The sequence below is a fragment of the Erigeron canadensis genome, chromosome 5 (genome assembly GCF_010389155.1).
Source record: "Erigeron canadensis isolate Cc75 chromosome 5, C_canadensis_v1, whole genome shotgun sequence".
Lineage (NCBI taxonomy): Eukaryota > Viridiplantae > Streptophyta > Magnoliopsida > Asterales > Asteraceae > Erigeron > Erigeron canadensis.
The window spans coordinates 36942663-36966909 of record NC_057765.1 but is presented as its reverse complement, the minus strand read 5'-3'; the positions used below and the strand labels follow the sequence as shown (position 1 = coordinate 36966909).

Below are 24247 nucleotides of genomic sequence, written 5' to 3'. Positions count from 1 at the left end.
ACGCACTAACAGAAAATTATGTGAAAAAACACAAGAAGGAATCCATTATCGGATATCGAAAATGTCATTTAGTTCAAACAAGTCAAAACTAGGAATCTATAATCTATTCTTTTGTTGCAAATATGCTATCTGGTTGTAAATCACCGTAGGACATTCAAAGAGCAAGATAAATGACGCTCTTCAAAAGAAGTATTGCGAGAGCATGATCAGGCTTTAAGTAAGAATTTTGGTGGGGAGAAAAGTTTTGATTTATTATTACTCGTACTATATAATTTTTGTTTGTGTGTCAATTCGTGTCCGTGTAATTATCATTTCCCTTTTCGTCTATGCTTAAAATAATGGGCTAAGTGCGCCGGAATGCACTAAACTAATCACAAAAAGTTATTGTATGCACGAACTCTAGGTTTGTTTTATTGTATTTAGGAAACTTGTACAAGAGTCCCATAGTAAACAAAAGTTACCGAGGTAAGAAGTTAGCGGGTCACAACTTTCACGTTGACCTGTTGAGTGCTTACGTGGCATGCACACAATAACTTTTTGGGATTAGTTTATACACACAATAAAAATAATGATTTGCTTATTATAAGTAGGAAACTGGTCCCATGTTTGCTATAACCATCTTTTCAAGTTTCCTAAATACAATAAATAAACCTAAAGTTCGTGCACACAATAACTTTTTGTGACGCACTTAGTCTTAAAATAATTAGAGATGATGTATCCCGAAGCTACAAAACCTGATTTTTTAGGCCTTTTACAGAAATTGGGCCCTAAGCTTGGCCCTCCTTGCCCCACTTCAAAATGCCCCTGGGGACTACTAGTGTACAACTGAAGGTAGTTTCTTTTGATGCCGAAGGCTAAAGTTCATTGGTCAAAGAAGGTAACATTGAAGAGGGTTAATAGTTGGAGGACTGTTTTAGACCTTGAAGAAAAAAGGCTTTATATGTGGGTTATTCATTCGGATGACAAACAACCCATTTTTCATCTATCTTCTGTACATATTTTAAGAGCTCACATTTAAAATATACATTATTAATCATCTTTCTCTCATATATTCAATCAATATTCTGTATATATCTTATTCTTCATTCTTGTAACAGGATATTACTTATCGTATCCACACAGTTGATTGTATTCATACAACTTTATATTCCCAAGAATAATCTGATTGTATAAAAAAACTCTTATTAATAATAATAAGCCGTTTGGCTATTTCTTCTGGTCGCATTTGTGGTGATTGAATTTGTGGCTAATCTAAGAAATCTTACACACAGAAACCCAGCAGCCCGTCTCAGCCTGTACTAACAAACCACTCATCTTGACCCGGAGTCCCGGACCCATTTTTAAATGAACTGGTTACTTTTATTCCATGACATCAAAACTGGATTGGATATTTCAAAAATATGAAACAACTTTAACAGCAAAAAGAAAAGAATATCAGAAATACTGCAGATTGGGGTACACGGTGGCTCGAGTAATATATGAAACTGTATATATCAATGTCAGAATCTCATGTCTCTCAAAAAGAAAAACAAACTATGTTTTTCAGGGCCCTAGAACGACCGATAAAGCCAACTAACCTAATGATTTACACATAACAAATACTCGATCAATACATAATACGGAGTACTTCACATCCATAAATAGAGGATAAAGCCCACCCTTTCATTACGACATCACGAAACGTAACAACTTGTATCTTGTATATAATCAATTACATGTTGTTTGTACATACTCCGTACTATATACATGTAACCGAAGTAATATACACATTAACATCCAAATGATTCTAAAGCTATATGCCTATATCCATACTATATGCCTTTATCCATACCACCTTATATCTCACAGATAACATCGGATTTTTAATGTCAAATACACTCGTGAGTGCCTTTGTGATTCAAGGAATATGTTATACGAGGCTATACAAAAACAAGAAACAACGCATGATTTTGAGTCTTTGAGGGAGTCTTTTCGACTTATGTTTAATCTTCTACAGCATGCAGCCTAGTAACCAACGAACCAACACACCTTAAAAATTAAAAATAAGAACCTACAATCTCTTACTGATTTTAGCAAGCGGCTTTACACTGATAACCAATTGTAGCAATTGCTGACCACATTTCATAATTAATAAACAAGTAACCAACTGAAACAACAAGATATAAGATTACAGATTACTCTATAAATTTATGACGACATTTGGTGTCGCATCTTCGAATCATCCCTTTACCACCACCTCGACCTCAACCTGCTTTGAGATAATATCAAGAACCTATATTATGCGATAATACCTGGCACCACATATCCGCTCCTCTCCCATGGCAGATATCACATTCACAGCCAGACGATTATTCATTGAAAATGCATGTTTGATCTGCATATTGAAACAAATCATCAATGGGAAGATCAACTGCCCAAAACCTATGCCGATTACTTTTATATGGCCACATATAAGCAATTCCAAGTGATCACACCATGTATGAACATATGCCTATTGAGATCATTTTGTAAATATAAACACAAATTTAAACTTCGAACTTCAAAACCAAATGACGACAGAAGGAAAAAATAAACATAAAAAGCACATGAATAACATTTAGGAAAGACTAGAGATGCAATGGTTTGGTTCATTTAGTAGAACTTTTGAACCATTTTTTCGGGTACAGTTATATTCTTTTACTACCTGAGACCGAACAATATGTAATATTGTAACTAACATAAATTCATTTAATACAAGTATGTGTCTATATACATAAATCCGGTTCGTACGGTTAACCACGGGTATCGGAAACTAAAAACAGCAGCTGAACGATTCTACAAAGGGTTTTTGGTTTTTTGGGTTTCGGTCCTTTTCGGTTTCAGTTTTTTTGGCTTCGGATCAATCGATTAGGTGGATTTTCTGTTTTAGGGTTGGTTTTTCACACCCTAAGAAAGAGCAGTTAATGTAAAATAACATAATACAAAGTACAATATAAGGGATTGCACAATATACCAGTCTAACAAGACCATCAGTTGGTAGCTTCAAGTCAGCCCTAGCCTCTCCATACTCATTTACCAAAGCTAACTGAAATAAATCATTATTAATAAATATCAAATCAATAAACAAAAAGATAATATGAAAGAGCAATAGATGAGAAAGAACCATACAGATCCATCTTCACGAATTCCAGTCACCTGGTACTCGGTAATTTGACATGAGGAACCTACAAAACAAAAATAACATCGATCCTATAATTTACATATGAAAAAAGGATTAAAAACCGCGATGAAAACTAAAACCAATCAAGAGCAGCTAATGAGTAGAAGTTGTGATTACGTGCATCACAATTCTCGGAAGCTGGTTTAGCATATTTGTGCTCTCTGCCATTGAAGATATCCACAGCAACAAAGCCACAAATGATGCGCTTAGATGTTGACTTGTAGGGGAAAAGGGCTAAAACCTAGCACAATTAAAAACTCAACAACTCATTTACAAGCAATCTCAACAAAGTATGATACAACACTATTTTTAAAACCATTAGTCTACTGCATATATTGACACACTAATAAGAGCAATAAACAAAGAAAAATGCAACAAACTAGTAAGTGGATAGAGTCCATAGACCGTAGTAGTTAATTACACAAAATATTGGTAAACGGTTTTGATGAATTTATATTCTCTAATTCAATCAAATCAGAACAACTCGGTTGTCTAATGTAAAGTCCGACATCATGCTTACAAGTTAACAACCAAATTGTCACCCGTTAAGTCTAAATGGCCAGCATAAGGAAGGCAAACGATCTTGTATCTACAACAAATCAGACTTCATGCTAACGGCTTCGAATCAAATTTCCATGGTTTAAATCCTCGTATGATTCCTCGAGTACCCTTACCTCGGAGGTCGACCAAGGTGAGATAGGCAAAACTCGAGTATAAAATTCTTTCAACGGGTCAACATCAGGAGGGAAGAAAAAAAGATTCAAGCTCCGAGAAAATTGGTCAAGATCACTCTTGTTAGAGCTCTTGATTATTACAAAAACTTTTTTTCCAAACATTCATTCGGTACATAACATCAGGGAACCTCACCGTATAATGGTGAAGCCTTGCCATACCCTAGACAACGAGATTAACCATGGGCCGTTACAAGTATTCAGAGGAAAAAATCTCAAGGTTTGCCATCTCTAAGGATGGAATTCAAGACCTTGGCCAGCTAGGCTAGAGATCATTGGCTGATTATTACACAACTATCACTATGGAAACATATTTGTTCAAATTTTACTCATCTTTTCAGAATAATATTTTATATTTATACATAAGATTTCAAACTATATTATTTTTATATAGAATATACAATAATACGGAGTATACAACAATAAATAATTAGTGATTAAATCACTTTTACACAATGATCTATATATTTAACCTATTATCTGCATCTAACAAACAAATAAAAAGTTCCAAAGACCTATATTACAATTTAAAATAAAAGAACTAATTTTAACAAAATTGGTCAAAAATAAATCAAAGAAATATATATATATATATATATATATATAGGAACAATCAAATAAGAACAGTTTTAAAATAAGAACGGTGAGAACACTTAAAAAACATCATTTTGATGCATTAAAAGTTCATAAAACTAACATTGTGCTTAACTAATTATCATTATTTAAGTGTTTAACAACACATTGATCCGTCAAAATCGAAAAAATCACGTTTTTTTGTGGATGCATTATTTTGAAGAATATGCATCCAAGATGGATGCACAAAACAAAAAACATGATTTTCTTGATTTCGACAGGCCAACGTGTTGTTATACACTTAAATAATGATAATTAGTTAAGCACTATGTTAGTTTTATGGACTTTTAATGCATCAAAATGATGTTTTTTAAGTGTTCTCACCGTTCTTATTTTAAGACTGTTCTCACTGGAGTGTTACCCTATATATATATATAATTAGTAGGGAAGTAAACCTTGCAGGGGCGATCGTTGATAAGGATGTAATCCCCCTTATGGATAATACCAGCATTTTTTAGGTAGGTCTTTTCGCCCCACATCGGAATTGGGAAGTAGTTTGTGTTGTGTTTATGTATGTCGCTAAGGAGGGAGAGTATATATATTATATATAGATAGGGTCGGCGCCTCGCCGGTACGGCAGAAGGGTAGCAGAGTAAATTTTAACTTTTCTAGAGGATTATAAAAAAGAGTATCCCAGATACGTATTCGACCCGGAAAATTAAGGGTGCGTTTGGGGTGATGAAATTGGAAGGAATTTAATGTAAACTATAAAATTTTGGACCCCGTGTTGCGGGGTCTCAATTCTTTTGTTGAAATGGTTCGTTATTTTAGTATATATGCCGTGAATTTTCGACAGCTTAATAGAAACAATTTTGTCATTAATATGTTTGTTTAAAAGTATGCAAGAAAACAAAATGCTAATATATAACCCAATAAGCTATCCCCTCAGCAGGGCTGCAACAAAGCTGAGCCCATAGGGTTGGAGCTCAGCTCCAATATCTTAATGTACAACATTTTCTATGGCTGTAAATTAGCCAAGCTAGCTCGAGTCCTTGATTCCAGCCGAGATTTAATAGCCTAATTTAGAGCTCATTTGATATTTCTACATACTTCTAAGATTAAACTTATATACACACAGTTATGTAGAAATCTAAACTAATTAAAAGTAAGTTAATTTTTTAAACAAGTTGCTCTCAGGCTTATAAAGATCTACTCAAGCCGAGCTAGTAGAACTTTATTTTTAATGCTCAAAACAAGTTGATCTCATGCGTGCTCGTTTAGGGCCCCGAGTACCAAAGTCTAACATCAACGTAAATCATTAAGGATAGAGTACAAAGCATTTGTATCTAAAGTTTAATGTTCTCAAATGCTTTAGTAAATTGCTTTGACATCATGTGCTCGATATTGACTCAAGCTCACTCTTTAAAAGCTTGAGTCGGATGTTTATGTATTTCGAGCTTAATTGGATATAGGGCTCGGGCTTGAGCTCAATAATATCTCAAGTCGAAGGAGTCAAATTCGAGTTCGGGTTACTTGATAAAAGTTGGCTCAGTTGCCAACCTACCCCCTGAGTCCTCAGATCAAACTAAGTATGCTTTTTGTTTATTATTATATGGATATGGATATTTACTTAAGGAAAATGATAGTTTCTTTTGAAGATTAGCCAACAAATTCTTCTAAAATAACATGACATGTTGATTACACTCAATCTCTTTTTTAATCTTATTTCTTGATTTTCCCACATGCATCATATTATTGTTATTATTATCATCGTCATCGTCATCATGATCATTATTATATTTTTATTATAGCAATAAATAAATTCAATTTTCATGTTTGTTTTGTATCTATCTGGTTTATTCATTTTCAAAAAAATTAAATATTCTGTTTTCACTTCATTCAGGTTGCTCTAAAACTGCATGTCAAAAGCCTCTATGATCTGGTAATTAATCATGTTTTTAACAGCTGGAAGGGAATGACTTCTAAAAAAATTGACCAGAACCTCGTCTTCGATTATGATTCTGATTTTGATTCTGATGAGATCAGCAATTTCAGTTGGGCTTTTCTTATATCGCGCTAGTTTATATAATGTCGAATTGGGCTACAATATAATGTTCAACTTTGTTTAGTCTTAAATTCTAGGTATGTTATCTTTTTTATTAGTAAATGGTATACCGCATTATAGCGGGCTAGGATACAATTGTTGTTTCTACCTTATATCTAGTACAAGCTTTATTGTGTTTTAGTCTTTGCCGTTATCATCGTAAACCTATTACTCCATATTTTATATTCTTCTCAATTCAGTATGTTAGATCTTCTAAACAGCATCTCCATGTTCTGCATTACTGAAACTTGGGTTAGTGTTTGGCCCGACAAATAGGAAGAAACTAGGAATTTTATCCACAGCCCGCGCGTTTATAACTGATCCAGGAAATCTATAGTGTATTTATATTTAATGCGTTTACCAACTACACATACACATACTACACGAGTCAAACCTCCAAAACTAAAACCTATTTTAAGACTTCTAAAGTTGCAGGTCACATGGTTTGCTTAAAAGATGGACTAATGGGAGTAATGGCCTTATGGGTCGATTGTGTTAGGTACACTAAAAGTAGTTTCCCATGTTGCTAATTGTGTATAATGTTGTCAATCTAAATCTTATTTGAAATCATCACAATTCAAATTTCAGACACAGAGTTGGCAGACTCCATATCTGAAAACCGGAAGTGACCAAATGCAGATTAAGGAATATCGTTACTTCGCCAACAGTATTCTTACAACGGCATGGCTTATTAACCCCAAAAGTATACTTAGCTGCAAGTTTTTTTTAAATGTCCGAGTCCTTCTCTGATTTGATTAGCACAGAGATCCGCCTTTGACTACAACCTCCTAATTTCTTGAACCTTCATTTTGCATTTTACACCATCTTATCTTGCAATTCACGAAACTTCACTTCCAATTCACCCGACTCCTCTTCATTGGACCTGTTTCCGGCACAGCAGATCTGCATATTCCTTTAAACTCACGTTTAAGCTAACCAACGTCGCGTTTCGAGCTCATCTTAAAGTTAGTGATCTTGTCAACAGAATTTCTCGGCTTGCACTTCAAATCATCCCGAACAATGTTTTCAGATTTCACCATGAGGCAAATAACGTCACCCTCACGACAACCTCGTGCAGTCGTGCGTTGTCTTCCGGGGGGTTGGGGGTGGGGGGGGGGGGGGGGGGATGTGGTTTTCTCTGTTGGTATAATTCAATAGACTAAAAGGTGGCCCAACAGTAAGACTCCTTAACGAAAAGCCAAACTTGTTGCTCATTGTTGGCCTCGCCAGTCGCCATTGCTGATAATAGGCACACAGAGAACAAAAATTCGATGGTAAAAATGATAGATAAGAAATGTTGATTAGAGCTAGAGTTTTGACCCATTTGCTTATGGGTGGGTCAATTCAACATGTGCTTTATCTTTAATATAATGGGGTTGTTTGGTGGTCAAGCCGACCATTCCCGTTTTGCATCACGAATTTAATATTGTACCATCTGGCATTCGAAGTTTCAAGTCAAGAACAACAAAGAAGTCAGCCATTAAGCTAAATATGTATGAGAGCATTCAAAATCAGACTTCTTACCTCTAACAGTAGTGGTCTTCGCTTCTTTATTACTCCATATGCTGGCTCTGACCTTCCTAGTGGCTATTATATGCCATCAGATTGCCGAAATTGCTTACGGTGGTGATCACTTCTTGGATTTTGTCTTTGCGTGAATTTTTTTTACCCAACTCACAGTTCTACTCCTGGCTTCCCTAAAGTTCCAAGTGACCACACCCTCATCATACTTGAGACTAAAGGTGTACAAAAAAACCGAGTTGGAACCCGAACCCGAAAACGAACCCGAAACTAGTCAACAATCGGGTTTGACCCAACCCGGCGGTTATAAACCGGTTTGGATTTTCGGTTTTTATTGTCGGTTAGAGACCGGGTTGGAATCGGGTCGGGTTCGGTTTTTGGCAAAAAAACTGAGTCAAACCCAGTCAAAGTTTGACCTCAAACTGGTTTCAAACCAGGTCGGGTTGGGTCAAACCCGGTTTTGGTTTCGTTGACCAAAAAACCGGTTCAGGTTCGGTTTCGGGTCGGATTAGGTAGAAACTGATTTTTGTTCCCCTCTGCTTGAGACGCAAAAGATAAGAGAGAAATAGGTTAAAACCGGCATAAGTTGTTTGGTGCAAACGTTAACTTTAAAAAAATAACATACAAGAGGTTAAGGAAGAAACAAAAGAGAAAAATTAATGGTTGTTAGATGTTCAGATGCTCTTAAGGAATTTAAAGATAGAGATGACTTGAACAAGCTGTTTATAAATCATTGTCATATACTCATGTAATAGTAAGAAATTAAGAGGGTGTTTAAAATTGCGTTATAAAGTGATTATCTGATTATTACGTTTGTAAAACGTAAATAATTTATAAAAGTGTTTATATGTAAAAGTGATTTTTGGCTATCAAAACGCAGTTTTAGAGAAGTATGTACCTACATGCTTTTTCAAAAAGCATAATCTATTTTGAAAACGCAGATTTTGTTTTGTATTCGCACATAAGCAAAACCTCTTTCCAATTCATTTCTCTCATTCACTTGTAATACATACTTCATACAACATATACCGAAGACACATCATTTTAAATAATAAATATTAAAGTATGTGAGAAAAAAACTAACAATCCTCCCTATTCACCACCACGATTTCCAATACACATTTCCAATACACAATCCAATACTCCAATACATGACCATTGCCCATTGGTAGTGCTTTATGACAAATTGCTTGTATCAGCAAACTGAATCAAAATCAACACCATCGATAACCATTAAAGCAATTTAAAAATCTTAGCATACACAAGCAGAATATAACATACACTACCAGAATATTACAGCATAGAATACTACTAGTAGTCGTTAAATAGAAACACAGACTTTACAATCAACATACAATTCTTGTTCGACTTCGTAACCAAGTGCTATGCCATGTTACCTGAATCCTCAAGAAACATACTACTTAAATCTGAGATATAGTCCTCTTGGCCTGAATCCTCTTGGTCTGATTCCTCAAACACCGCTGGTGGCTGAGAAATCACTGCGGGTGGCTGATGAATCACCACCGATCTATAAGGCGCAATACTGCCAAAAAAATTGCCGTGAAAAAAAAGTGAGGGAGGGGGGGTTTATATCAGAAAAGTATGAGAATATAAGATAAAACTGACAGTAGAAATGAAGAATACTCACTAGCGGCCCATGATGAACTGTAATGTTATCCAATTACGTCTACAATAAATTTATTACAAAAAAATTAAGCGGGTTCATATATAACATTTATAATGGTAACCACAAATATAAAAAGAAACAAGTTATAATGATATTAAAGAATGAAATATAGCATAAGATACTCACTGCTCTTTTTCGGTCAGGGAATGAAAACCATTTCCGTCTACAATCAGTTCATTAACGAAAACAATGAAGCAGGGCTTCATATATATCATTTAAGATAGTAACCACAAATATAAAAATAAACAGATAATAATGATATTAATGAATGAAAGTATATAGAATAAGATACACACCTTTCACTTGAAATAATTTAGGATCCAACTTCACTTCTTCTGATACAAATATATCAATGAACTTAAACGAATAAAACCAGATTTAAAAAAAAAAATAGAGGAAAAAAATGCACCTTTTTTTCTTTTTGCATCCTCTGCACTTAATCTTTTAAGATACTTTCTTAAGAGCTCTACAATCCATCAAATTGTTAACAAACAGATAAATTAAGCCTCAGCCAACTGGAAATTATAGTGTAAAAAAAAGAGGAAAAGTTGATGCACCTTTGTCTACCGAACTATCACCATGATCTTCCCACACTTTAAGCCCGCCGTGATCATCTCTTGAATTCTCAAAACATCTGATGCATATCCCTACTGCTTTACGAATTGGGATAGAACGAAGCTATTAACATATAAATAAATATCCACCTTTTTTTCTTAAAACTGTTAACATATAAATATATTAAACCAGGAATAACTAAAGTAAAAAAATAGAACGAAATTAAGCACCTTTCGTAAATGATCCGGATCTTTTAACATCAGGTACAAACCATGAATCTGTTAGCTCTGATATTAAAAAGGACAGGTCTAAAAGTTAATTAACCGATTGGAAGTCTCAACTTGTTAAAATCTAGATTTGCCTAATAATAGAGCAAAACAAGCAAAGAAATTACAGACAATCCATTGATTTACTTAAACATATAAGTGATATACTAAATAATTCTATATCCTATCTAGAAATATCTAGATAACAAGGACTATACAAACTAGATTAAAGAAAAAAACTTTAAAAAATAGTCTTTTAATACCCCCGGCCACCAGATAATTCCAAAAATATGAACTAGTGTAATCCATCCATCTCATGTAGCAAAATCTACGTGACAAAGACTATCCAAAGTGGATTAAAAAATATATCTATATATAAACATGATCTTTAAATATCCCACGGCCACAACATAATTCCAGAAACACGAAACCAATTTAATCTTATCTTAAAGATTTGGAACCAATATTTATCTTGATAACATAATATTGGAAAACTGCAACATCTAGGTACTGCTGCTGCTGCATCAACGGTCATTTTTCCAATATTTCATATTATAAATATCATTTACCAACAATTTGTTTTAAATTTGAAACAAATACAACAACAAATTGATCAACTTTCTCATTAAAGTTAATGGAATGTTGAAATCAATTCACATAAAAGATTTAAACACTTAAATGGGTTAGTGAGCTAGCATAAATTTCGTCATGAAAGGTAGGTTCATGGTGATAAATCGCAAATATTGAAAGGGTTGATTTGAATTTCTCAACCGCAAGTAGAAAAATCGTTATTAACTAGTGATCATCACAACAAATTCACATATATGAATTAAACAACTTTGTTACGTTTTACACGTCAAGTGTTTTGACATTTTTAATTCAATCTTTCAAGGGACTAAATCAAGTAAATATATAAATTATACGAAAATAAAATTATTAGAAGAAAAAAATATGCACCTTTTGCAATTGACAATTCTAAGTCTCTAAAAAGGGAGTTCTGCGTTCCTGATACAATTAATGAAATTGTTGATAAATGGGTAAATAAATTAAAATTAGGATTTTAATTGATTGGAGTAAAAGACAGAAACAATAAGAAGTTATGCACCTTGACCGTTACAAGGTAAAACTTGCAAGAAATCAGGAGACTCCTCCTTTTCTGCATCAATACATGAACTTGCTAGTAAATAAAATAAAACAGGAATAAGTGAAGTAAAATAACAGAAAGAGATATAAATTATGCACCTTCACTATCAGATGACGACAATTCGAATACCTTAGGATTGAAGTCCTTCGTTTCTGCTACAATCCATCAGATTGTAAGTAATATACAAAATAAACAGGGAATAATTGAAATAAAGTAATCAAGCTTAAAGTGTCTATAGTTGAAACATTAGTGTTAATACTTGCAAAAATAAGTGCTTATTATGTTGTGAAGTTTGGGCCAAAAAGGATGAAAATAAAAAATGTTATAGCACGATTACATAGAAAATCTCTTGTATAATAAATAAAACATAAGTTCTTATGACATCATTATTTTCTAAACAATGCTTACTAGTTATTTTTAGACTTCTGTATAATAATTATTTCTTTTTTATTGTCTTGATTTATGACATCATCCTTATTTAAAGTTTAAACCATTTTCTAAATGATTTATTTCTTTTCTAGCCTAAGTCTCATAGAAATTAAAATTAATTATCTAACTTATTTTTTTTCTTGAAACGACTATATGCCAATTTTCAAGAGAAATATCACCATCTCTTTTTGTCTTAATATTATCAATCAGCCCGGGAATAAGCTAGTACCTAAGTAAAAAACAAAGAGACATAACTGTAACACTCCGACATTTTGTTAGGTGCTACAATCAATGAAACTATTAACATATAAATAAACTAAATCGGAAATAATTGAAGGAAAAAATAGAGCAAAATTATGCACCTTTCCTTTCTGATCTGGATCTGCTGACATCCGACTTATTTGCTACAATCCATCCAATTTGTTAATACATTAATTAATACAATCAACTTTGATCAATTGAGATTGAAAAATTCAAGGAAAAAGAAAAAAAAATGCACCTTGCCTTATCATCAACAACTACAAACCATAAATCTAGCAAATATATAATCATACGTAAAATTAAGTAATTGAAGAAAAGAATATGCACCTTTTGCAATTGCCAACTCTAAGTCTCTAAAAAGGGAGTTCATCGTTCCTGCTACAATTAATGAAATTGTTAAAATATGGATAAATAAATTAAACTTGGGACTTTAATTGATTAAAGTAAAAACAAAAAAACAATAAGAAGTTATGCACCTTGACAGTTACAAGATGAAACTTGCAAGAAATCAGGAGAATCCTCCTTTTCTGCATCAACACATGAAGATGCTAGTAAAAAGATTAAAACAGAAATAAGTGACGTAAAATAACAAAGAGATATAAATTATGCACCTTCATCATCAGAGCACGACAATTTGAATAGCTTAGGATTGAAGTCCTTCGTTTCTGATACAATCCATCAGATTGTAAGTAATATATAAAATAAACAGGGAATAATTGAAATAGAGAAATCAACCTTAAAAGTGTGAGTTGAAACATTAGTGTTAATACTGCCAAAAATAGTGTTTAACTGTTTATTATGTTGTGTTGAAGTTTGGGCCATAAAGGATGATAATAAAAAACGTCATAGCACCGCTATTGGACCGCTATAGTGCCAATATTGAAAACATTGGGCATCACTAATAAAAATAAAACACTCCGACATTTAGGTGCTACAATCAATGAAACTATTAAAATATAAATAATTAAACCAGGAATAACTGAAGGAAAAAAATAGAGCGAAATTAAGCACCTTTCCTTTCTGATCTGGATCTGCTAATATTAGACTTATTTGTTACAATCCATCCAATTTGATAATACATTAATTAATACAATCAACTTTGATCAATTGAGATTGAAAAATTGAAAGAGAAAACAAACATTATGCACCTTGCCTATCATCAACAGCTACAAGCCACGTTTCTGCTAGTTCTGATATTAAAAAAAGGACAGGTATAATAGTTAATTTTTTTCAACTTAGGTATAATAGTTAATTGAGAGTCGGAAGTCTCAACTTGTTAAAATCTAAATTTGCTTAATAATAAAGGAAAACAAGCAAAGAAATTACAAATAAACCATTGATTTTCGTAAACAAAGTAAGTATATATTATATAAACAGATTTATATATATCCCTCGGCCACGAGATAATTCCAAAAACACCAAACCAATATTTATCTTAAACATAATGATATTATACTAAAACGGATTTTTTTAAAATAAAAAAAGGTTGCAACGACATCGTCTAGGTACTGCTGATGCATCAGAAGTCATTTTCCCAATATTAATTATTATAACTTTAATTTACCAATTTACAATTAGTTTTTTCATCTTCAAGTTTGAAACAAAACCATAAAAACATGTTCTCAAAATTTTAAAAGAAATACACCAATAACATCTTGATCAATCTTTCTCACTAATTTTAATGATTGCCAATATCGGTTCACATAAATGAATTGAACAATTTAATGACATTGTGTGTGCAGACACACACTGTAAAGTTGAGTTTTACATAAATTGTTATTAACATTAAATTTTCCTAACAGAAAGATGTCATTGAAGTTGAGTTCATGGTGATAATAGCAGATCTTGAAATGTTATTGATTTAAATTTCTCAAGTGCAAGTAGAATGATCTTTGTAACTAGTGATCATCATACCAATTCACATAAAAGATTTTAACAACTTCAGTATACTTTACATATATTACATGTCAATCAATTGATTAAACATGGAATAAATTATTTGTAGAAAAAATTAGGCACCTTTTGCAATTGATAATTCTAAGTCTCTAAAAAAGGAGTTCTGCGTTCCTGCTACAATTAATGAAATTGTTAATAAATGAAGAAATAAATTAAACTTGGGATTTTGATTGATTAAAGTGAAAAACAAAAACAAAAATAAAAAGAAATTATGCACCTTAACCGTAACAAGATAACGCTTGCAACAAATTAGGAGACTCCTTTTTGTCTGCAACAATCCATTAACTTGAAAGTAAATAAACAAAACCAGAAATAATTGAAGTAAAATAACAAACACAGAGAAAGTATGCACCTTCACCATCAGCAGATGACGATTCCAATAGATTAGGATTGAAGTCCTTCATTACTCTACAATCCATCAGATGTAAGTAATACATATATAAAAAGGGAACGAGTGAAAAAAAAAATTTTTTTTTAAAGATCAAGCTTAAATTAAACAATATAGATCAATACCATCTGTTTTAGCATCACAACCAAATGGTTAAATCATTTCATCCAACAATTATGCGAAATAGTATCACTTTTCTGAAAGAATTCAGATTCACTTCAATGAAAGCAATAAATATCTCAAACTTCATTAACTCGAATAGAATCCACATTGCAATAAGCCTCAAGGATAGAATTAGTTTTAGTTTATTAACATACAGATTCATGTAACTCGAATTACATAAAGCTCATTTTTATCGGTGTGAATGTCAATTACACATTTACACTCAATAAGCACGATACTCTAAATTAGGTCAAATTAACAAACCTATATGTACATATAAGCGTGTATCTATCTATATTAGAGACATATGAGAGAGTAACTACAGGAGACAGGAGTACAGTACACACTATTCGTGTTCTATTGCAGTAAAAATTTCAAATTCACACTAAAATTCTCAAATTAGTATATGCACCTACTAATAGACCTATAGATACCATAGTTGTCAAAGGCGAGCGCCACTTGCGCCTAGGCGCAAAAGGCGGGCAAGGCACAACCTTAACGCCTGAAACCCTAGGCCCAAGGCCCACTAACTGTATGAAGCGCCTAGCTACACTTTTCCATATAAATAAACCTTTTGTTCCACATAAAAGTTCATGTTTATTATAAGGATATCACAACAGAATGTTTGTTCCAAAAATCTCTTGGTATACATCATTATCATCAATATCATCATTCATCATGCTATTCTTCATTTAACTAAAATGTAAGTTTTCTTCTATATTTATATTATTAAGACTCTTATGCTATTTTATATACCTTCTTAGTTGAATTTTTCTTCATTATCATTTGTTAGAGACACTGAAATTTTTAATACTCCTCTACGCCTTTTTTTTTATTCGGGCCCGCGCTTTTTTTGCGCCTCTCGCCTACGCCCCATTTGGGGTCATTGCGCTTTGAGTTCGCTTTCGCCCTTAACAGCTATGATAGATACAGAATACATACAGAAGGTGTGAATTGATGTATTAAGTGTGAAATTTGAAATTACCTTGATTCTCAAATTAATAAACGAAAATTAGGTTAAACTTAATAAATAGATACAGGATATATAAATATAGATACAAATCAAATAAAAATCAACTCAAAAATAAACAGCTTCGGGAACAAAATCATCAATGTTACATGACAAAATCAGAGAAGGAAGAAGTGTTACCGGACGTCAGCGGCGGAGGAGGAACCATAGGCGGCGACGACAACCGGCTGAAGAGCGTGACGTGTCACCGGAGAGTGAGAGAGTAAAAAAGAGGAGGAGGGGGTATTCGTGTGAGACAAAAGAGGGGGTGGAGTGTTTTTAGTAACTTACCCAGGCGCTTCTCTTTTTTATTCTTTTTTACTTTTTTACACTATTACCTTTTTCTATTTTATTTAAACATATAAAAAAATAAAAAAGAAATAAATAAAAGAAAAAAAACAAAAACAAAAAAAAAAGCAAAAAGAAAAGACAAAAAACAATAGGAAATTGGCACCACCTTCCCCAAAACCCTTCCCACCCTACCGGTACCGGTTGGATGGGTGGTGTTCAAACCAGTACCGATCTGATACCTACTCGTTGCCTATGCGCTCCGTCCAGCCTAGGAGGAAGGTTGCAAAACTCTAGAATTGAAATCGGATAAGTAAGGAGATCAGAATTTTTTAAAAATTGGATCAGAATCGGATTGGTTAGTTATAGCTTATATATATATATATAGATAATAGTTTTTTAAACATAATTGTCTGGAAACAATTACATAATTCATAAAAGCTTCAAAAAAGAAAAGAAAAAAAAAAATTTGACTATGGTTGACCCGATTTGCTACAGCCAAGTCTTGACCGATATAGCCGAGTCATGACCGATACAACCGAATCTTGACCAAGTTGACCCGAATCTGGAATCCGGATAGATTTTTAGACCAAGTATGACAAACTCGTATCGTCAATCGACCGATATATATATATATATATATATCCAACTCGGCTGTATGTATCGGTCGAGTTTCATAACCCCATTAAGAGTTGTTTTAAGGAATAAAATTTGCACTTTTTTTAATTTTTAGAATAACAATTTCATTGACAACAAATTAATTATTTGGGGTAATCCAAGCCAGCTTGCTAGCTAGGTTCAAATTGAAATTACGTAAGCCAAGAGTTAACCAGTTTCTTGCGTGACTACACTTTGCTTCTATTCAAGGCTACTTTTGTAAATTTAGTCTTTTAACTAAAAACATATATTTCCATCTTTAATGGAGGAAAACAAAAAAACATTCCCTATATCACACACGACATCAAGCTAGCTAGGTTTCCTTCATACCTGGGATTGCTTTACTTTTCCATAAGGACTTCCTGATCATAACTCTAATTAAACCCTATAGACCTCAACATTTTGTTTAACTTGAATTACAAGTTAATCAACCATATCCTCCATGCATTTCATTTTTCTTTATATATATGTAACCAATATGCAATCTATGCAGTTGATAATCTCTCAAAGTCAATATATCTTAATCAAAATTCATAAGTTATAGTAAAGCTAGATTAACTAACTGTTTGATCAATGCAAGAAATGTCGTCGAACGAGATTGTGTTTTTCGATTTGGAAACAAACGTCCCAAGAAAACCTGGACAAAAATTCTGGGTGTTAGAGTTTGGAGCTATGGTGGTTTGTCCACGAAAGCTACTCGAGCTCGAGAGTTATTGCACGTTGATTCGACCAGGTGACTTGACCGCGGTCGGGGTGAATCCTGCAAGGTGTCATGGGATATCAAGGGGGACGGTTTTAGAAGCTCCTTCTTTTGAAGAAGTTGCTGATAAAATATTTGAGATTTTGAATGGTAGGATTTGGGCTGGACATAATATTCGACGGTTTGATTGCGTTAGGATTAAAGAAGCGTTTAAGGAAATCGGTAAGCCTTCACCTGAGCCCGTAGCATTGATTGATTCTCTAGGGGTTTTGTCTGAGAAATTCGGAAGGAGAGCCGGTGATATGAAAATGGCTTCATTAGCTACTTATTTTGGACTTGGTGAACAAAAACACAGGTACATATATATAGATCGATATCATTTCATGATCATATTTGTACACGAAAACAAAGAGAATTGAAAGAAAAAAGATTAATTAATTAATCAAGATTAATTTTTTTGTTACTATATATGCAGGAGTCTTGATGATGTTCGAATGAATCTTGAAGTTCTCAAGAATTGCGCGACGGTGTTGTTTCTGGTAAATCAAAATCAAACGAGCTAAACTTATATATTAAACGCTTTCATAAGTCATTTTTTTTGTGTTGTACATATATATATATAATGTTTTTTGGCATATGATAAATTTAGGAATCGTCCCTTCCTGGCATTCTTGAGAATCAATGGCAACATAATTTGGCTTCCAACATCACAACAAGAAGCAGAAGCAATGTTGTAATGGTATGCTTCTTCATAAATTTCATTCCATGCTCAATATATTATATATCGACAAATATTTGTTTACAATAATACTTATTATTTGTTATATGTGTACCTTTAAAGGAACCAAGCATACCAAGCACGACAACGAAAATGAAAAAAAGATGGCCTCAAGAGGCAACTCCAACGATGACAACAAGAAGTAGAAGCAAACCAAATAATGGCGAAGAAAAAAGTCGGAAATCTCCTCCTTCTGTACTCAGCCGTCGTCGAGTCGTCCCCTATCCAACCGGAAGTCTTGGACAGGTGCACTAGTTAAGTCATTATCATGAACCATAATATATACATCCAGCTACAATTCGAATTCTCCTTCCTGACATATTAATTAAAGCAAATTAAGGTTCAATAACCTTTTCTTATTTCTGCTCATTTTTCATTAATTGCTCAAGACATATTAATTAATGCAAATTAAGGTTCAATAACCTTTACTTATTTCTGCTCATTTTTCATTAATTGCTCAATTATTGCTTGAAACAGATGACAGAAAAGGTGAAGAATATACTTTGTAATGCACGAAACACGCCATTGAATAATCTCCTCAAGCATTCTCATACCCTGCTTAGATGAAACGAACAAATCGAAATCTCTCGTTTTGTTCGAACTTCAGCCATGGACGACTTGAAGCTATGAAATGAAAATTCATATAACAGCCACAAGGAGCCAAAGTTGAAGTTCATGGCATGATCGATCGGTATATAGATTCATAGATTGTTTCTTATTTGATTCATTGAAATTCTTTGGTTTTTCTTATTGTACATACATAACTATTGACTATGTAAAGCATCTAGTAACATAACGTACATGTATGATCAAATTGATTATATAGAAAAGATTTAAGATTTATATAGTTAAGTTTTATTCCAACTTTTTATCGAGTTAGTAAGTAGTGACAAAAAACAACTTACAAATGATGTTGCATCATTTAAATATTTCAAATGGATAAAAATAGAGCGCATTTTATATAGTTAGCGATCACATGTTTACATTTTTAAATTGGATTTAACATAATTAGCTCGATATATAAATTCAACTTAAAAACATCGAAATTTACCTAAAATTTAAGGGATGTTTGGCTTAATATGACTTGGAATTGGAATGTATATGAGAATCAACTTGAATTCCAAACCCTAAACTAGTTAAAATAAGAGAAAAATACATAAAAAGGTAACCTATTTATCTAAAAATTTTAAAAAGGAGAACCTATTTTGTTTTCGTTTATTTAAAGGATACAGTTTTCATAAATTTCCTAATAAGGGGAAGATCGTTAGTTTTAGATGTCAGTCAGCCGTTAACATTGTTAGTTTGCTTACGTGGCATTACTAAAACAACTATTCACCTTCTTCCCCCTCTTTATACTCCATCCACCGGCCACCTACCCCCCCCCCCCCGGTGCAGCACCACCGTCGTCTGCCACCTCTCCCTCGCCGGAAAACAAATCGGCAGCCACCACAAACAACCCTCTAGGGTTTTCTTCAACTCTAGACTCCAAATACTCCATAGCCACCATTGCTCCGCCGCCGCTGCTTCTGTTCTACTTCCAGCTGCCACCACTCGACTCCATAATCTTTTAAAACAAAACCATTTCTTTTCTCTTTAAAAACCTAATGTTTTCTCTTTTTCTTCTCTCTTTTCTTCCCGTCGCAGCCACGTACCGCCGTACCATCACCACCCCATGACGGTCTAGGAAGAAGGGGGAACGTTCAAGCTTCTAAATAGGTCGTTATAGATCTATCCATGCTTAGTTTTCATGTTGCAAAACCTAAAAACGTTTCCCACTTGTTCCTTACCCTCCTGGACGATTATGGAGTCGAGTGGTGGCAGCTAGAAGTCGAACAGAAGCAGCGGCGGAGTAGCAACGGCGGCGGAGCAGTGGTGGTGATGGAGTATTTGGAGTTTAGAGTTGAAGAAAACCCTAGAGGGTTGTTTGTGGTGGCTGCCGGATCTGTTTTCCAACGAGGGAGAGGTGGCAGGCGGCGGTGGTGCTGCAAGGGGGTGGTTGCCGGCGGATGGAGTGGAAAGGGGGAGAATAAGATGAATAGTTGTTTTAGTAATGTCATGTAAGCAGACTAACGATGTTAACGGCTAACTGGCGTCTAAAACTAACGATCTTCCCCATATTAGGAAATTTATGAAAATTGTATCCTTTAATTAAACGAAAACAAAATAGGTTCTCCTTTTTAGGAATTTTAGGTAAATATGTTACTTTTCTAAGTATTTTTCCCGTAAAATAAAGATAAATACATAGAATATAAATGAACTTGATAACTTTTACTAATGATAATGCGATGAAAGTTCGATTCACTACAAATAATGTTTCATTTATCTACATTTTTAGTTAGTGTGAACAAATTAAAAATTTGTCACGCTTTTATGTGTGTAAAATTATATAGTTTTAAAAGTGTGTAGAAATTTTTCTACACTAAAAAGTGTGTAAAACTAATTAAAAGATCACACTATTTAGTGTGGACTTTCATAATTATTTTGTAATACATTATTTGTCCACGCTAACTTTTTAGTTACCATGGACAAATGAGGTGTTACAAAATAATTGTGAAAGTCCACACTAAAAAGTGTGAACTTTTAGTTATACACACTTTTTAGTTTTTAGTGGGGGAATTTTCTACACACTTTTATTTTTATATAATTTTACACGCATAAAAGCGTGACAAAAATTTTTATTTGTTCACATTAAATAAAAATGTGAACAGATACAACATTGTTTGTAGTGGTTTTATTTTTCCCGTAACTATCTTTTTTAAGTATGCTCATTTTTACGGGACTGGTACCTATAAATTAAGCAATACTATTAGGAAGGGAAGTAATCTGTACACCACCAGATTTTGACCGTACACCACCAAACATGCTATATAGTATTGTCTTGTACAACACTCTAAAGCACATTTGGTGGTGTACGGTCAAAAATAGGTGGTGTACAAATCATCTCACAGGAAGGGAAGGAATGAACTCATTCTTTCATTTTTTTTCTCATTTATATAAGTAGTGTTGGCTTAAATTTTTTGGGGCCTTAAGCTAGATCAATTTTGAGAGTCTAGTTCATTAGCATGTAATAAAAAACAATATGATAAGTTTTAGATCAAATGGTGCGTACCTAATAACTCATTCATGGCCATATCATCTTGGATCATTTAAATTAATTTCAAGTTCATATCATTGACAAGCGACAATATTAATTATATCGTATTCTCTTTTTTCTTTTCTAAAAGGCTGAAGGCAAAGATTAGTTTTTCAATAAGCTACAACCGTTTACTTTTTTTCTTTTTCTTTTTCTTCTAAATGGTGGGCCTAGCTCACTTTCTCCAACCGACTTGAAAATTTATGGAAGAAAATTGGTGGGCCTAGCTCACTTTCTCCAACCGACTTGAAAATTTGTTTACCGATGTGTATGGTCTTATAGAAAGATTAATCATTTTCCTTTTCCTTTATATAAACCAAATATAGGCAAATTAATACTCCCCTAAAACTATAAGAGTTGTTAATAGTACTAAATAGATAACATGCCTTAGGCCCAAATTATCCAACCAATACTGGTTTATTTTACCTCTTCCAAGCCCATTAAACCATGCCGCCTAGCTTTTTTGAAACCAAAATCATAACTGATCTTTAAGTGGTTGCCTTTGCGTACTTGCAAGTTGCAATACCAAGGTATCTTGGAGTAGAGATGCACAAAGAACCCGGTTAACCTAATCGACCCGAAGCAAAACCGGTTAACCTAACCGGATAGGAACCGACTTCGTACAAACCGATTATAGGTTATCAATAACCGTCGGTTCCTGATCGATTACCAATTCCAAAACACAAACCGATTAACTTATAACCGGTTATTTTTTAGTAAAATTAACCTATAACCGGTTAATCTATATATTGTTAATAATATTTATATATTTATATTAATAACATACCCACACACACGAGGCAGTGATATATATATATACACACACATACATCGATACATAAAAAGAAAAGATGAAGTCACATACATCTGGCAAGAAAGAAAAAAACAACGGAGATCGGAGGAGGAACCCACTGACTACCTCTTCAAGATCTTCCACTGATCACCTCTTCAAGATCTTCCACTGATCACCTCTTCAAGATCCTCCATCTCTTTAAGATCATCAAAAATATTACGCACTATGTGGCTATGTGTTCCACTAACCGCCAAGTCATATATATACATCGATATATGTGGCAGCCATGTGGGGTAAATGGTGATGAAGAAAAATGGTGTCGGTGAGTAGATGATAACGATGTTGGTGGGTAGATCCAGACGGAACGTTGTTTTATGTTGAAAAGGAAAACCCTTTTCGTTTTAGCTTATATAATTATTGATAGTGGGTGGTTAAAAAAAACCCCAAATAGGTTATCCGGTATCGGTTAACCGATTATTATTAATCGAAACCGATTACATCGGTTATAGTTTTTTAGAACCCAAACTGGTTAACCGAAACCGTTTTTTTTTTGAAAAAAAAAATAACCGGTTTTGGTTACTAAAAAAAATAACCGGAACCAGTTAACTGGTATTTGCACCTCTATCTTGGAGCATCTAGTCAAAGTTATTTGCTAAAGTTTTTTTTTTTTTTTTCATATAGTAAAAAACTTTATAAAAACCCCTTGGTACAATGACTTTGTATACTTTATCTATTAATCTGGCATAAAGCTCTGAATTCAAAGCAGCATGGTTTAGATCAGTGGTAAACACATAGGTCATGGGTTTGATCCTCATCCCATGCAAAGGTGGAGAGTCTTTTCTGAAAATGGAAGCAACCTTTTTACTTAGGTAGATATAATGCCTGTCTATATTTTAACCTCTCCCATACACCATCAAAATATCGGGGCTTAAAACCCGTCTCTTTCTTTCTTTCAATCATATTTGAAAATGAGCAACACTAACAAATAGACCTGCAATTTATTACATCTATTATCATTAGCATAAATAATATACAACAATTTAAACTCCGTATTATGAAAGAATTAGCTAGCGAAGAGGTTCAACTTAATTTCTTTAAAGATGTACTAAGAAAATGAGAATTTAGAATAGACATAATCAAAATTTGTTGCGCCATCAAGACCATTGAGTGATATATAAACTTTTTGTTGTTAACAGTAATTTTATCAAATATCGTTAACAAGATCCCTGCTAGTTTAATCAATTACTGAGAATTTCTTTCGCCCATAGTTTTTAAAAAAGTACATTACTCTATTAGGACTTAGGAGGGTGGAGAAAATGAGGAGAGCTCTCTCTTTCTTTTATGGAATCTTCAATTTTGTTTGATATACTTTTCTCTAAAGTTTTTTTGCAAGAAAAATTTGTACGGTAGGATACAAAAATGTTACCCTTAGCCTTTAGGTAACCATATAAATACTGATACTAACATTCCTTAATATGTAGTGATCATATGAAATATTGAAATGAAAAATTATGAAAAATTTAGCAATACGAAGTGCTTTTCACAATTGTAAACGAATGTTTTGGAAATAGCGATTACCTGTTGAAACTAATGTTCTAAGTTCACAAGAGATTTCAAGTTCATATCATGTTATAGAGTTGTACTCATGTGAAACTACAAAAAGTGGTGAAACCAAAGGGCTGCATCTCAGCCCTTGGATCAAAAGCAATCCACGGCTGAGATTAAAAAAAAAAAAACAACACGGAGGGGTACTTTGGTAATTTTGTACATTATCCCACTTTTTTCCTTTCTAGTTCCAAACACACACAGAGATCTCTCTCTCTCTCACTCCCCCTCTTGGAAAATCACAACCACCACCACTACCCTCATCGTGTTTAGGTCACCTTCGCGTTCCAATAGAAATGGCACAACCA

At 33.5% G+C, this 24247-nt stretch overlaps 3 protein-coding genes across 8 annotated transcripts; 1 reads left to right on the top strand and 2 right to left on the bottom strand.

Moving 5' to 3' along the window:
• Positions 1 to 2036: 2036 nt before the first annotated feature.
• Positions 2037 to 3322, bottom strand: LOC122601723 (eukaryotic translation initiation factor 5A-1-like). The gene is made up of 4 exons (XM_043774462.1): positions 3317 to 3322; positions 3148 to 3228; positions 2993 to 3064; positions 2037 to 2374 (listed from the first exon to the last, which is right to left on the bottom strand). The coding sequence occupies exons 1-4, from the start codon at positions 3320 to 3322 to the stop codon at positions 2273 to 2275; spliced, it is 261 nt and encodes an 86-aa protein (XP_043630397.1). The 3' UTR covers positions 2037 to 2272.
• Positions 3323 to 9332: 6010 nt separating this feature from the next.
• Positions 9333 to 16230, bottom strand: LOC122599791. Of its 6 annotated transcripts, XM_043772372.1 has the most exons (20): positions 16127 to 16191; positions 14940 to 15011; positions 14779 to 14834; positions 14644 to 14694; positions 14490 to 14537; positions 13619 to 13660; positions 13082 to 13135; positions 12947 to 12997; positions 12798 to 12845; positions 12572 to 12613; positions 11879 to 11935; positions 11742 to 11792; positions 11594 to 11641; positions 10601 to 10657; positions 10373 to 10465; positions 10225 to 10281; positions 10112 to 10150; positions 9942 to 9978; positions 9777 to 9815; positions 9333 to 9671 (listed from the first exon to the last, which is right to left on the bottom strand). In XM_043772372.1, exons 9-20 carry the CDS (start codon positions 12838 to 12840, stop codon positions 9512 to 9514), a joined length of 723 nt encoding a protein of 240 aa, XP_043628307.1. In that variant the 5' UTR covers positions 12841 to 12845; positions 12947 to 12997; positions 13082 to 13135; positions 13619 to 13660; positions 14490 to 14537; positions 14644 to 14694; positions 14779 to 14834; positions 14940 to 15011; positions 16127 to 16191; the 3' UTR covers positions 9333 to 9511. The 6 variants fall into 6 exon arrangements, with proteins under 6 accessions (XP_043628307.1, XP_043628306.1, XP_043628308.1 ...); XM_043772371.1 differs by lacking the exon at positions 14940 to 15011 and having other exon boundaries at positions 16127 to 16230; XM_043772373.1 differs by lacking the exons at positions 14940 to 15011; positions 16127 to 16191 and having other exon boundaries at positions 14490 to 14540; positions 14779 to 14926.
• Positions 16231 to 17503: 1273 nt separating this feature from the next.
• LOC122602239 (protein NEN4) lies at positions 17504 to 19204 on the top strand. Its single transcript, XM_043774950.1, has 5 exons — positions 17504 to 17985; positions 18106 to 18169; positions 18280 to 18369; positions 18472 to 18654; positions 18886 to 19204. Exons 1-5 carry the CDS (start codon positions 17504 to 17506, stop codon positions 18973 to 18975), a joined length of 909 nt encoding a protein of 302 aa, XP_043630885.1. The 3' UTR covers positions 18976 to 19204.
• The last annotated feature ends 5043 nt before the right edge of the window (positions 19205 to 24247 follow it).